Here is a 15,911-nt window from a genome sequence, read left to right on the forward strand (position 1 = left end):
AATATGTGATAACTGTTTTGGGGATATTGGATGTGGAAATAGGCTTTTGTTCATTTTATATTTTTTTTTTTTAAACAAGCTGCAGGTTTTCCATAGTAATGTGTACTTACTGGAATTAGTGTGTTAGACTTAATAAGTATTGTGTCAGAATCAACATGACAACCCTAAAGCTGACCTGACCGAAGTCATTTTTTACAGCTTCAGTATTTCCATATTGTTCCGAAACTTTTAAAATAATTGTGTATTAAAATTGTGATCTAAGTAAACAATTGAAAGAGTATTGAAAGTAATTGTTTAGTGCAAAGATTTAATCTACATTATCTGTGAAATGGTTTCATGAGTCATTTATTTCTTTTCCCTCCAGATACTTTAATGATAAAATCCATGACATCTTCACAGAAGACGATTTTCAATTATATCGGTAAGAAAATCCAGGTATTATAAAATTTTATTTTTGCTTTCTCCAGTCATCTGGCTAATACAAATTCATTATACTAGTACCCCTTGTTTATTACTGTATTCGAAAAAAATTATATTGCAGCATAATTTTTGAATTGATCATTGTCTTAACTTGTTATGTAGCAAAGTAAGATGAAATATTTTGCATTGTAGAAATATTAGTTCAGAAAACATTTGAATAGCTTGAAGAGAAAAATCTTCATGAAATCACTGCTGTTTTACCACTAATGAATGGCGGGGTAGAACACAGAAAGAATCTGGTTAAACGTAGCTTGAGGCATCCTAGACTTTATTTAATCTCAGCATTTGATTTTGGTACAGTCTTAAATGGCAAAAGGAGAGAGTCTCTTGTGCAGCTTCCTTTTTCAAGATTGGTAATACTTAAGATTAGTAAAGTTGATATGAAGTTGCCATCATGTTTTTCCCTACAGTAATAAATCTGAAGGGTAGGTTAGGCTGAGAGAGAGTTACTGTCCCAAAATCAACCTGAGGGCTTCTGTGGCTGATGGACGAGAACCTGTATCTCCCTACTCCTGATTCTGCATCTGAACCACTACACCACATTAGCCTTGGTTGGCATCGGTTGTTCATTGCCATTGGAGAGGACCAGAGAAGGACTGAGGGATGATGCTTGAATAGAAACTCGGAGCAGGAATGCTTAGTGAGAGCATTCTGGACTTGTCATTGTTTGTCAGGAATTTTTGTCAGTCTGGTTGTTTTGGGAAGCATTAATTGTATTGCCATGTTGTATTTTGAACCAGAAAAAGATGAGGTAGCCTTAATTATATTAATCTGACTCATGAATGAAATCTAGCTGTGTAGATGTTATGATCACAATTCAGGTTACATTGTGTATTTTCTTCTTGTACTCGATACTGTCTCTAATATAGCCAGTTCTAGGTAGAAGATTCATTCTGAAAAGGCAGATAAACACAAGTCTAAATGGTGGGTTGATATAAAAATAACCTTTCATTTTGGATTATCATCTCTGAGCATGGCTCTGTATTAAAGAGCATCTGATGCATTTTCAGTATAATCACAGCTATTGTGTAAGAGAGCACAGAAGAAATCCTTAAAGGATTTTTCAGTACAATTCAGTCTGGATAGCTTTCAGAGCGGCAGCTCAAGGGAATAGCTAAAGAAAAGCCCCATTGTCTACTTAGAGTGCCTGAATTGATTTTTGTCAAATAGTCTATGTGAATAGAAACTAGTTATTGAGGAAGATTTTTAAATGATGGGCAAAGTTTACTGAAAAAAATAGACAAGACTTTCAAACTGATTTGCTTTGGTAAAATAAGTTTCCTGAATAAACTTTTTTTAATAAACTTTTTTTTAAAGGGTAGAACTGAAATACGGAAAAGAAGCAGTGTGGATAATGAAAGAAAGAAGCATTTATGCTATGTGCAAGTTTGTGCTGTTAGATCAGTGTTTCCCAAACCTGTGTAAATTGCCCCAAATCGAACCCATTATTCATCATAACAGGGACATTTAAATTGACTTAAAGATCACCATGTTTATTGAAATATGTTCAGAAATTTCCCAAAGCATTCTTGTTAAGATGAATATCAATAAAATTGACAAAGAAATGATTGTTGAGATGATATAAAAACGTGTTCTTTTATAATACAGGTAGTTCTTAAATTATTACCATTTGTTGAGCAACCCTTCAAAGTTACAACTCAAAGTTCAATAAGACTTTCTGATACACAGTTTTGAGTTGCAAAGAAAAAGAAAAAAAATCTTTTCTTCTAAATTTTCCAGTGTGGATAAAAATTGAGAATATGGACACTGGATTCTGTCACATGGATATAGAGAAACATTCAAATGTATTATGCTCAAATACTCAGTGGCTTCGGGGGTAAGAAGACAGTGAAGGGACAGCAGGGGCTAATGAATACAGGGGGCCAAAAGGGCAGAGTTGGGGGGAGGGTGAAGTGCATCTGTAGCTTATAAATGCAGGTGGGCTGGTAAGCACCCAAATTGTGATTGCATGACTTCAGGGATGCTGCAATGATTATAATTTGGTGATGGGGCTTAAGTACCATTTATTCTCAGTGTGGCTGTAACTTTGAGTGGGTTCTGAACTAAGAGTTGTAACTCAGAGACTATTTAGAGTTTTACAGCATTCACTTAAATTCTAAGTCTTTTCTTTTTACCTCTTTGGATATTGGCCAATTCTCTTCTGGCCTTGAAGGGGGAAATAACTGCCCAGTTTTTAGATAATAGTACTATCGCTGGTTCCCACTCTGCCTGCTTCAGGCCTTCCACCCAAAACTGACAGAATTTCTCTTGACCTCTACTTCCATTAACCAAAGTGTTTGTTGGGTAGGAAGCTTTTCTATGGCAAGATTGAATTCACCTGTTGTGTTTTATAAATCTGATTTATGACCTATGTGGTGTGTGAAACTGAGCACAATTAGAAAAATAAATAACAAATTACACTTTTTTTCAGATTGAAGGTTACAGTAGTAGAATATAAAGTGCATGTCATATACAGTATTTGTATAATTGGAAGCTTCAGAAATAAACTGAACTGAACTATAAACAAATTAATAAAACCTATTCTCTCTAAGGCTGCTATCCAATTAATTGTGTTCACATATGTTATAGAATGCTTGAGAGAATGTGCATGAATTTCTTTTAATAATCTGTGTATGTTAGATATTGTTAAATAAAAGAATATATTTAAAATAAATCTATTTTGTGCAGTTTTACTCAGTTCTGGTGGTCTTTTCTCATTTGTAGTGATGTGAGGCTAAGAATTCAACAAAAAATAGCTCTTACTTTTGGCATCAGCTCATCTTCCATGTATTTGACGAAGCCAACTTTCTTCTCTAGAATAAATAATTCAGAAGCAAAGACAACCCATGATGAATATTGGCATCCTCATATTGACAAGGTAATGAGATTTTGAAATAATATTTTCCTTAATATTCTTCTAAATATCTACCTTTGGCATTGGTGTCCTGCATATATAAGTGCTAGCACTCTAATTAAAGAGTCACGATGCTCTGATGTAATTTTAGCATGTAAGTACCATGTGTGCCTTCTTGGAAGTAACTCCTGCTGAGCTTAATGAAACGTATTAATGACTAAATGGATATAGGAGGACTTTTAAATTTGTAGTGCTCCCCTTTTTGTTGAGCCTAAATTTAGAAGTTAAAATCCTAGGGCTGATTCCTATTAAATTACATAATCAGTCTGGCCATTCTGTTGATTGTTATTATGTTTTTCTAGATAATATGAAAATGTAGGATCAGGATCTGTAACACTTTGTTCGTTAGGAGGATTTTCTTATCTTGATAATGCTAAAATATTTTTAGTATATGACTTTGAGGATCTTATTTTGGGGGTATGTTTAGTTTCTTATTTTTTAGAATTTTTTTTTATCACATTGATTTTCTATTGCCTTTTATACTTGTATGCTGTAATCCATTATTTATTCAGTTTATATTCTGATTTTCTGTTCAGAAAAAGGAAGTTAGTAGTAAAAATGTTTTTTAGGCAATTCTCCCAATGTAAGTTCAAAGACTATAACCTAACATTTATAACATTTCATCTATCTTATTTTTATTAAATTGAACATACCTCTTGTAATAATAATAATAATCATCATCATCATCATCGTCATCTGACCAAAAACTTAACTGGAATTGGCTAAACACAGGAATACTGAAAAAAGAAACTGAAGGCTTTATTTTGGCTGCTCAAGAACAAGTCTTAGCCACAAATTGCATGAAGGCAAAGATTCAGCATGTCACGACCAACAGCAAATGCTGCCTCTGTAATGAGAAAGGTGAAACAGTTGACTATTTAATCAGTGGATGCAGCAAAATTTCACAAACTGACTACTTAGAATGCCATAACTGAGTTGCTAAAATCATTCATTATGCCAAAAGTTTGGATCTGAGTATAGTAACAACTACTGGGAGCATCAGGTTGAGATGGTTCTGTAGAATGAAAAAGTCAAGATCTTGTGGGATTTCAGAATTCATACAGACAGGCACTTGGCCCACAATACACCTGACATAACAATAGTTGAAAAGAAAAAGTGTTAGCTCATTGACATTGCAATACCTGGTGATGCACGAATTGTAGACATGCAGCAAGAAAGTATCACAAAGTATCGGGACTTACAAATTGAAGCTGAGCGACTTTGGAAAAAGAAATTGTGTGTTATCCCAATTGTAATTAGAGCCCTTGGAACAATACCTAAAGGGCTATCTCGCTATTTGGAAATTCTGAATTTATTAGACTTGAATACCATGATTCTGCAAAAAACCCCACCCTACTTGGAACAGCTTATATCCTCGAACGTTACCTGAACAGTTCCTAGGTCCTTGGTCAAGACTCGACCTGTTGAGCTATCAACCAGCCCCAAAGTCTGTGAATCTCATCAAAGATTAACCACCACAACAATAACAAGACAATAATAATAATAATGGAAGGATTGCATATATGGATAAATCCAGTCTAAAGGTATGGCTGGCTGTGCAACGAATCATATTTTTTAAACTTGTATGTTGCCAACATTTTGTGACTCTGAGCATTTCACAACAATCAAAGACATTACAATAAAATCAGTAAAACATAAAAAGATAAAAGATGTTAAAGACTGATCCTAGTAGACAATGATTGTTGAGGGCAAGTAATAATTATTAATACAGTAATGATTAGTAATAATTTGCATTATATGAACTCTGGAAAAATGAAAGGAATGAAAGTAGCTTAAATGGATAGGTTTTCCCATCATTTGAGCTTTCACATGGAACATGGTCTGTTTCATTATATTCTCTTCTTTGCTTTTTGAAGGAACTCAGAATTATATGCATAGTTTTGGGGTGTGCTTTGATTGGTGCTTCTTTGTATCAATATGCTTTCACATTTCATGGATTAAACATAATGATTGTCTTAAAACTGTGATATAATAAGTCACTGGGTTTTTTTTCCCCCTCTGAGGAAAAATGGCAAATCTTTAATATAGTTTTCCAACCCTTGTTTCCTTTGTATGACTAGGGTAACATCTTTTTCCATGTTCTTGTACCCTGTCATTTTAAAGTCATCATCAAATTAGTATTGATATTGTCAGATAGAACTTATTTCTTTTCCATAACATCTTTTAAGTAGTCTAGAGGTGGATACTCTTAAAATGAACTTCAGGATCCATTGTTTAAAAATACCTTTAGTTATTGTGTAATGTTAAAATACTTTGCTTAATTCTGTAATTGTGAGTGTGTATCAACTTTATAATGTTTAGTTCACTTTAGTACCTAACTTTTAAAATCTTATTATCTTAAAGAAAGAAAGAAAAAAGCAAAACAAAAGCATTTTCCCATAGGAAGGATTCTTTATAATTAATTCCAAAATCTTATTTCATATTTATCTGAACCCTTAGTTCGTTTGTAACCTTCTAAAGTCAAACTTTTAATCACCCTTTTGCTGTTTATTAAAAAAATGTTTATATATTTAAAACTTTTAGTTAAAACTTATTTGGCTAAGGATTGAAGGAAATACCTGGTGCTATAAAACCTGTCAAGCTAAAGGTTCATAACAGCTGCAAATTAATTAGCAAGTAATGTTTGAAAGTGATTAAAAAAGGAAATTTGTGAACTTAGTATCTTTAGTGCCGTGCTGCAGGCTTCAGTCACACACATACATGCATGGACATTTCTTGGGTAATTATCAGTATACTAGGTTGAAGTTACAGGAAACAAGACATGTAAACAAAGCCAAAGCTTGCCTTTACTTTGAAAACTGGAGCATGCCAAAGAATCATCCAGAACCAGCTCAGTGTTTCAAGATCAAGTTAAGGTTATCAACTAGTCCAAAGGTTAAAGGCCCAAGAACCAAACTCACACACAAATGTGATTTGAGACATGAGATATTTCCAGCAAAGAAACAGACAAAGTAGATTCTTTGATAAGTTGCAGCCAATTAGAAGATTTTCTTCTTTGCTTGGCGAGGAGTCTTATTAGACCTTCTCTGCTCTCTAATTGTCACATGCATGGGCTGGGAGGTCACATGTCATTTTCTGATTTTTCCAGCTGATCATGTGGTACATGTGTTTGATCAGCCTCGTGTGATTCCTCTTGACATACTACCAATTCAGCTGCAGGTTGTTCAGTGTCAGATTCAGACTCCGTACGTGAGTCCTAAGCCTGGTCCATGACAATTTCAAAGGCTCTGACTACCATTTGAACAAGATGGCTATTTCCTCATAACTATTTTGCAACATAACACCACAATTAGGTTTTATATTATAGTTTTATAGGGCCAGCGCAACGTACAAGATGTATTTTATGTTTTATTTTTTTGGGGGGGGAGCTGCACCAAGGGAGGCTCATTTCAATTTCATTGTACACATGTTATGCATTGACAATAAATGTTTGATTTGATTTGATTTGATTCCTCACCACCCAGAGCTGTAATCCTGCTGGAGACTGCTATTTAGCAGTCATTTCATGAATGGCCTGGAGCACTTGTAATTTCAAGTCTACTCCTTGTCCGGAGAAGAATTATCAAAAAGCAAGTCTACTTGCCTGTTTTTTATCTTGTGGTGGCTCTTAGGTCCTCAGTCCATCATTACTTCCCCATAAATGGTAAGGCTTGGAAAGATCCTGAAGTTATATTCATCAGGAAGAAACTGGGCATTCTGTCCTTTATCTAGCCAACATCTTTTTTCTGAACCTTTCTGGTGATTGGAAGAGATCACCAACTTATTACCTTCCACTCAACCGAATGTGAGTGACAATGTCACACCAAAACATTTAGCTCAGCATTCTGCAACACATTTTGCAATGGAGATTACACTCTTCTGTAAAACTGAACTGTGGTAGATAAGGAAAAAACAATGAAAAAACCACCTTTTCTGGGTTATAACGGTTCCACAAATATTACATTTGTGACCTTCAACACTTTCATTCTAGTGAAAATATATTTTTCTCAAAGTTGTAAGATTAGAAATACTGATTATTCAGTAACTTATGAAAAATTGGGTTTGAAACATCATATGGACATTTCACTCTATATTATTGATTGAGGAAATTGTGAATTGCTGACATAAACATTTGTATGGATTTTTCCTGTATTGTTGGAATACATTTGCACTTGTCAGCAGAGGTTAAGTGGTGCTGAAAATAGTTGCAAGTTATTGACATTTTAGCTTTAAGCACTTTAACGTAAAGCACTTTAAGACAAATATCAGACCTTGTGTTTGAAGGCAGTCCTATTCTCTTTATTAAACAAATTTTATGGTAACAGCAGCTGAAAAAAAATACAGCAGAAGGCTCATTTGGGTCTTTCAATAAATGATTAGGAAATTATGCAAAATAATTGATCGATTCTCTGCAAAGATACTCTCATTTGCATATGCTAATGCCTCATCATATTTTCCATTCTTAAAACAAATGGATGAAGGATAGTAATTTTTTGAAGAAAATTAGTTTTGGAACATGCAGCACATAATAATTTTCCTTTTGAAAAGTGATTGTATATAAGTACTGGATACAGTATATTTTAAAAAAGAACAAATGGAGAAAATCCTATTTGCTGTTAGTAGAACAAGTAGAAAAAATATTATTCATATATGTTCAACATAAAAGGGAAAAATACAAATTATTATGCCAACTGCTTAATGAAAATGAGAAAAGGCAAACAGGAAATAGCCTTTTTCTTGCTGTTTGGTTTGGTCTTCTCCCACAAGAATATATTTGCTGTCTAAGGCAGGAGTCTCCAACCTGGGCAACTTTAAAACTTGTGGACTTCAACTCCCAGAATTCCTCAGCCAGCAAAGCTGGTCTAAGAAAATTATGAAGAGCAGAATGAAGGGACAGAGCAATTTAACAAAACATGATGAGAGAATACTTCTTTTCTTTACATGAATCTTAAGTTTCCAGAGTCAGAGGAATTGCATCCTTTGATACTGAAGGGCATAGCTGCCCTAGAAGGTTTGACAAACCTTCATGTTATTTTTAAGAAATTGTGAAGAACTGGTGAAATGTCATATGATTGGAAGAGAACAAATTTTCCTATCTTTGAAACGGGGAAAGAGACCATTCAAGAAAGAGACCATCCAAGAAACTATCCACCAGTCAGTAATTATGTCTCTGATTTCTATTACCTTGAAAATAATGTGATAATTACTAAACATAAGCATATATGTGTCATGGATAAGTCTTATTAGAATAACCTTAGTTTTTTATTCAGTAACTTTATTAGATTGTGAAAATGCTGCAGCCATCTAGATTTCTAGATCATCTAGATTTCTAGATCATCTAGATTTCTAGATCATTCTAAATTTTAGCAAACCATTTGATCAAGGATCTCATAATATTCTGATTAGCAAATTGTGTGTTGAATGGATGACATGATGATTAGAGGTTGCTTAATTGACTTTAAATAATCCGATTCAAACAGTGCTCGTTAATAGCCCTTCTTTAGAAATGAGGATGAAAATAGCTAATATCCTTGGAAAAGTTCAATCAATCTATTGAAAGTTGCAGAAGGAAATTTATCACAAATACAAAGTATTTCATAAACTGAAAAAAAAAAACAGATAAGATATGGGATGGAGAAACCTAGTTTAGTAATAGTGTTTATGAACAAAATATGACAAGTAGCTGATTGCAGATGGAAACTCTAGTATGATGTGGCTGCAAAAGAAGCAGATCCAATTGAGAATGCTGCAAAGTAAGGTTGCCCTACACCTTCTCTTGGGGGCAGGTAAGGGAGATACTATGTTTGATAGTATGAAAAGCACTGAAATATCATTCAGTACCAGAAGGGATACATCTCACCAGAGATCAAACACAGATGAGATCAATACAATCTCATTGCCATACTTGGACTTGGAGCCCAACTGAAAGGGATCCAGATAACCAACTTCTTTCAGGGCCTATGTATTTGTACAATCCCCAAGCTTTCTTTTGATATTCAGTACTCTTTCCTTTATAGGTGACCTATGGCTCCTTTGATTACACATCACTGCTCTACCTATCAGACTATGCAGAAGACTTTGGTGGCGGACGGTTTGTCTTTATGGACGAAGGTGCAAATAGGACTGTAGAACCTCGAGCAGGTAAGAACTTTCTTTGCTTTACAGATCTTACTAGTTCATGATCTGTTTCTAATACCTTCCTTTGAACACAGCTCCCTAATTTGTGTGTATATCCATAAATAAAACTGGCAGCTTTTGTCTTAAGAGTTATCTAATATTTGCATTTACCTTACCCTAGTCTTTAGCAGTATTATACTTTTCATCATTCAAATGTTATACAAGTAAGAATTGTGATTTCTAGCTCCTTTCTGTTACAAAAATAAATGAGAGGTAAATATGTATTGTAACTTGATATCACCATGTTACATGAGGAAACATCGTTTTGGAAATCAAGGTTGCTTTTTTAAAAAACAGCCATGATTTGTGAATTGTTAGTTTTCAAACAATTTTGTTGATGGTAAAAAAGGAGACTAAAATATAAAGAGGGGTACTCAGCTAATAATCTAGTAGTATGCTTTGAATTATTGCAAACAAAATATATAGTCTGATCATTCATTCATAAACCTCTATCTGTTTTGACTTCACATTTTTCAAAATGACTCAGCCATGACAATATGAATGACCGAGTCAAAGAGACAGCCCAAATGACTCAGTGGACAGCCTATATAGAGCTTTCACTACCCTATTGAAACTTTATAACAGTGTGATGCTACAAAGGGTCATCTAGTACAGTGGTCGCTAACTGGTGGGCCAGGGACCACTGACGGTCTGCGAGAAAATTTTGGTGGTCCGCAGAGAAATGTCCCCCCCCCCAAAGCAATCCAGGCTATGCGGGAACACAAGGCTGTGCTTCCCACATGGCCTGCCCACCCACTGGCCCCCACCCTTCAGCTAAGCGCAAACCTTACCTTGAGTAGAGCCACACGAGCTGGAACTGGAAGGTAAGACCAACAGCGGAGGAGGGAAATCCGCCCCAGGGTGGCTTGCTGACGGTGGGAAAATCGGTCCCATATTCCAGAACTGCAGTAGTTACAGGACTGGTCCTTTGGTCATCCCAGAGCAGCTCCTCCAATCTATTGTAGGCCAGTGTACCCGAGTGGAGGAGCAGCTGCTCCAAGATGTCCAAAGGGCCAGTTCTGTGACTATTGCAGTTCTAGAATATAGGACCGACTTTCCCACCAACATCAGCAAGCCACAATCAGTCAAAATTCATATTAGGGGTCTGTAGGATTTAAAATTATGAGTTTGGTGGTCCCTGAAGTCCAAAAGGTTGGTGACCCCTGATCTAATCTATTCTTCCCCACCCTGGTGTTCTTTAGATATTTCCATTGGATTGGAGTTTTGGAAGTTATGGTCTCAAGATAACTGGAAGATCCTGAGTTACAAAAAAAACTAATCTGAATTATTTCACCCCTCTGGGTGACCTGGGGCCAGTCACTCTCTCTCATCCCTAAGAAGGAGGCATTGACAAACCACTTCTGAAATCTTGCCAAAAAAACTGCGGAAGCTAATTGAGGTCTTTGCCAGGAATCAAATGGTTTCCTCCTCTCCATCATCATTACTTAGGGTTTAATATACAGTTTACTTGAAAAACATTTCATGTGAGAACAATTTCCCAAATATCTGAAAGGTATATACAGAGGAATAAGAATGCATGTATTCCTTTAATTGACATGCCAAGAAATACGGGAACTGTTCTGCTGTTCTTCTATTTCATTTTTTTAACCAAACCATTACAAAGCAAGAAAAAGAATTATCTCTCACTAAAGAGTTCCAATTTTTTCTCTTCGACCAGCCTCTTTTTTGAGATCTTTAAAAGGACTCTGGCTTTTTTCTTGAATATATATAACAGAAAGCTTTCCTTTTCCCCAATTTCTATGAGATGGGTGAAATAAAGCTCTGCCTTTCCCTTAAGCCCTCTTACAGGCTCAAAAGAATATGGAAGAAAAGAGAGAAAGGGAAAAACTGCAGTCAAATTCATGTCCTCCCTTTTCTGAACTAAAGCTTTTGAAGATCCTTAGGAGCCCATTTAGCCCCTGAGGTTCTTCTGGCTCTTAATTGTGAACATCTAAGTTTAAGCATAATTAATTTTGTGGTAAATTATGGCCAAGATCTCCAAGGGATTCTTGAGAATCTCTAAATCACGGAGGCATCAGTGTTATAATTGTGTAGCTTCATGCGTTGCCTTTTTAGCACAATCCCAATCCCCATGCAGGCATTCTAATATGTATATTTTGTCAGTTCAATTAGCTCTGTAATGCTAACTTTTAAGTATTTTTAAACAAAAGGTAGTGTATTGTGGCAATACCTAAAAGCATTAATAGCTTGAAAAAATTGGCATACTGGTGGTAGGTTAAACAGAGGAATATGTCCCAAAAAATGATGTAATTTATAACTGTTGGAGGGAAATGAAATAGAAAAAAGGAAGACACAGGGAAGGAAGGAGGTGCGGAGTAAAGATTTAAAATCATCATAATCATGTTCCACATTAATAAAGTGCAGTTAAATAACTTTGTAATTTTCCTGCAGAAGGAATTTTAATAATTTGATTGCTTAGCTCTGGAAACTGTGTCCTTTGCTTGGTATAATTGCTTTTCTCCACATACACATTCACTTTATGAACAAGTTTCTGATTAATCTGGTCCTTTTTTTCCCTTGAACATTATTTTAATAAAGTAAAATCTTTCTTTACTTGTGGGAAACTGTTTTGTGCTGAAGGATTGTCATACAGAATATTACACTTGAGCAGCCAGATCTAGGGGCTTCTTCCTCATGATCTGAAGCTGCTTATTTGGTCACTTTAAAGCAAGTCCTTAGGAAGGCTCAGCAAGGTTTATTCTTTCTCAGGTGATACCTGGAAGAAGTTCATAATCTCTCCACTATAATCCATGTTGGAAACTATTAATTGGCACATGTCCTTTTATTTGAAGTTTGATTAAATACATTTTATTAAGGTTTTGAAGATGAGCATACTAAGTGAAATCTTAAAGAGGTCAAACCTTCAACAATGCCGTTTGGATGTACCTTTAAGAATGAAATTATGCTCCACTTCTACAACTATATAGGTTAAAGAACAACAACAAAAATTAGCTGGAGAAAGAAAAAAAATATGTTTGTTTTAGTTTAGCAACAAAAAGCTTTGTTGAATAGTTAACGTTTCTGAACTTTTTGTGGAAGCAAGACTAGAACAATCATTTTCTTCTTTGCATTCCAAAAATGCAATTAAATTGAACCCTGTAAAATTTAAGAGAGATGAAACTATAATTCAACAAGAATTAGAAGACATTTATGTATCAATGCATGACTTTGTTATTTGAGGTACTTTTAAAGCATATGTTCATGGTTGTATTGTTGCTTATACTTCATAAAAGAATAAATACAAACAAATACTCAATTTTCATTGAACCACGTGAAATAGCTTGGGGAAACCTTGTAAACTATTAGCATTTTGGCTCAAGCAGCCACCATAGACAATATTGGGTTCTGAAAAAGTGTCATCCAAGAGGAATGGACCACTTTGCTTGAACTGGAGGCACTCAAGTAGAAGGTCTTATTTTTCTGCCAAACACATTTCATTCCTCTTTTTGCAATTTTGCAAGATCTCCTTAAAAATCTCTGCTGTAAGTCTTTGGTGACAAAAATGCATTTTGTTGCCGTTTTTTCTTACCCAAGCTTAATGAGAAAATATCCAGCGATCTTAGGGAAGATATAATGAACTTTTACCCCAGGTTTTTAGTCATTAAGAGATTCTCAGTAATGGGGAGAGGAGAAACTCTACATATTTGAGAGGAAAAATCTCTGTATAAGGTCATAGCTTAATAAATACTGTCTCGAGGCAAAAATTAAAGTGCCAAAGAATAGGAAATATCTTGGCTTACTACCACAGCAGTCTGATTTTGTGACAGTTCCCAGGAGCATCCCTTCAAAGCAGAGTCCTTTCTTCTTTATTTTATTTGGACAGTTGTTTTGAAAGTAAGTAAGACTAAGGAAACGAAGTCCTCTGCCCTTAAAGGAAAGTAGAGTTAGGCATGAGATTGACTCATTCTGCAAGAGTAGTTTTCCAAGGGCAGGCTTTGGAGCAGCATATAAACCCAGAGGTCAGTTGAAGTCCACTTCAAAGTGAATTTCCATTTCCAATAAGCACAGTTGAACTCCCAAAGCTTATGTCCAGGTTGAATCCATCAGACTTCCTGAAGCTTATAGGTAAAGTACTATTACTGTAGCTTGTTTTTGTGAGATGCCTAGATTTTTTTTTAAAAAAAGGTTTTTAAATACCCTTATAGAATTACATAGAAAATACAATGCACTTATGGTGCCAAGTTCCCATTTCAGAATCTGAAACTTTTTGCATTTGAAGAAGCATTGATCAAACTCATTTGAAATAATATGGTTTTTTTGTGACTTATAATGTTGGGGTTCTCCCCTTCCCCTTGTGACCTGAATAATAATAGTAGCATAGGCTTGTATCTTATCACTGGAATTTATAGTTGCTTTTTACTTTGGGGGCATTTAGATTTCCTCAGCCTTCTGTCTTCCCAGAGAAGGAGCAAATGGCTAGCACATGCTCTCCTATTATTCTCAGTTGCAAGATCTGGCTAAGGGATTCAGGTATTTTTAATCTCTCGGGTACTTATTATGTAAACGAGGAACTTTGGAATAAGAGTGGAACTAATCTTCTTGGTTTTGATCGGGCAATGAACCATATCCAGAACTGGCTAGGTTTGATAGCCATTCTTACTGACAAGTGAATGCTATAATGTAAGGTAGAATTTTAACATACCCTTCCAAGCAAATACAAGTAGTCAGACATGAGCTAACATCAAGTGTCATATCTAATCATATGCTTCCTTTTCATAGCTCTTATAACATTTTTTTTTTACTGCCAACTGACATAGTAAGAAAAGTATTATTTAAAGTTATCCATTTTTGGAGAAAAGACTGAAGTATTCTGGCATAACTAGAGTACATTTACATCTCAGTAATGTGGCAATTTGAAACTGTTTTTATTAGTGAAGTGTCAACACATATTATGTGTACTTTCAAATAAAAGAGAGTTCTTACATAATTAAATCACTTGGCCTTCTGATGAACTCCAGAAAATTGAATGGGTCTGTATTATATTTAGGACCAGGCCTGATAAAAGCTCCACCATCACTTGTGTCTATATTTAAACTTTCTGCATAGGCTAACAATAACTCTACTGCTGTATATTTCCCATGTTGGGTTGAAATCAGAATCTATTCATATCCGTTTGCTATAAATGCTATATGAGTAGAGCTAAATAACTACATTCTTTAAATTATTGGGAACACTTCATAGATATAAGGCATGGGAAAGTCCTATTATGTAGTACACTGGCATTTTTAAAAAAATAGTATGCACAATTTATACATCCCAAATCCAGTTTTTACAGCTTTCTGTGTGGTGGAAGACGAAAGAAATCTGCATTTTATTTGAGAGGCATGCATAGAAGGTGACTTTCTGGTTTCATCTGCTCAGCTTGGGGTTAGGAAAAATCTTGTTCTTTGTCTTCCAACTGGGGCAGATTATTAGAAAGTTAATAATATATACTTACTTAAAAGCTTATATTAATTATAGAATTGGCAAGAAATTCAGTAATTTTATACAATAAGTTTTGCACAATAACAGCAATTTTATTTCTTTATGGGCATCCGTTACATCAAAGCTTTTATATTTTTCAAAACTCCCTTTAACAGATCTTAAACTGTTTCAGAACAAGAGAAACACTAAAAATAGTTTTCAAATTCAGATACTAGAATCAGGTAGAATTAAAAGTGTTTAGATGCGTAAGTGTGACAGTTCCTGGGCTTGATTCTTAATCCTAATAACAGCAGTCAACATTTAGATAAAATCAATGTTTGTTCCTGGCCAATGCAGCTTGCATCTGCCTCTCCTTTAAACTCTCTCCCTGCCTTGTGAAGGGAATCCGACCCCCTCTCCTCCCTTGTAAGCCACACAACCCATGTTGCTCTCTTCTCCATTCTTCCCTCCGTGCCCTAGGATGAAGAGGGTGTGGGCCTTGGTCTTCCTCTGAACCCCTCCCTTGTTCTACCTCCCCCCTGCTCTGCCCAGCCTGACTGCCCTTCCCCAGTTTCTTCCACAGCCAATGGAGCCACTCTCCTACTCCCTGTCAGCTGTTTGTCTTCCTCCTTGGAGACAGACTCCAAGGGGGGGGGGCATGCCAGTTACTTTTCCCCCTTCAGAACCAGAGCTGTGCACAACCCAAATCAAAAGTCTTGTTCACTTAAGACAATGTTCAAAGATTTATTTCCTTCCTTCCTTCCCCCCACTGAAGTCTTTCTTTTAATAATTCTAGGACTAAGAATATACATATTAAAGACATATTAATAAATTCTGTTAACTGCATGATATTTTGATCGGGGAACAGGATAGCTTTACCATTAGATAATGATCAAATCTTGGATGATTGAAGCTG

The 15,911-nt window shown here is 35.4% G+C and overlaps 1 protein-coding gene across 3 annotated transcripts in view; it reads left to right on the forward strand.

Moving 5' to 3' along the window:
* The window catches only part of OGFOD3 (2-oxoglutarate and iron dependent oxygenase domain containing 3), a 33,794-nt gene that overhangs the window by 17,560 nt on the left and 323 nt on the right, over positions 1 to 15,911 (forward strand). For all 3 annotated transcript variants that reach the window (XM_087924764.1, XM_026702090.2, XM_087924765.1), the window contains 3 exons: positions 365 to 421; positions 3,205 to 3,358; positions 9,412 to 9,535. In XM_087924764.1, the coding sequence (XP_087780890.1) occupies positions 365 to 421; positions 3,205 to 3,358; positions 9,412 to 9,535 (335 nt within the window). The remainder of the gene's footprint in view (positions 1 to 364; positions 422 to 3,204; positions 3,359 to 9,411; positions 9,536 to 15,911) is intronic.

This window comes from Pseudonaja textilis, chromosome 2 (assembly GCF_049901715.1).
Source record: "Pseudonaja textilis isolate UNSWEBS1 chromosome 2, rPseTex1.2, whole genome shotgun sequence".
Lineage (NCBI taxonomy): Eukaryota > Metazoa > Chordata > Lepidosauria > Squamata > Elapidae > Pseudonaja > Pseudonaja textilis.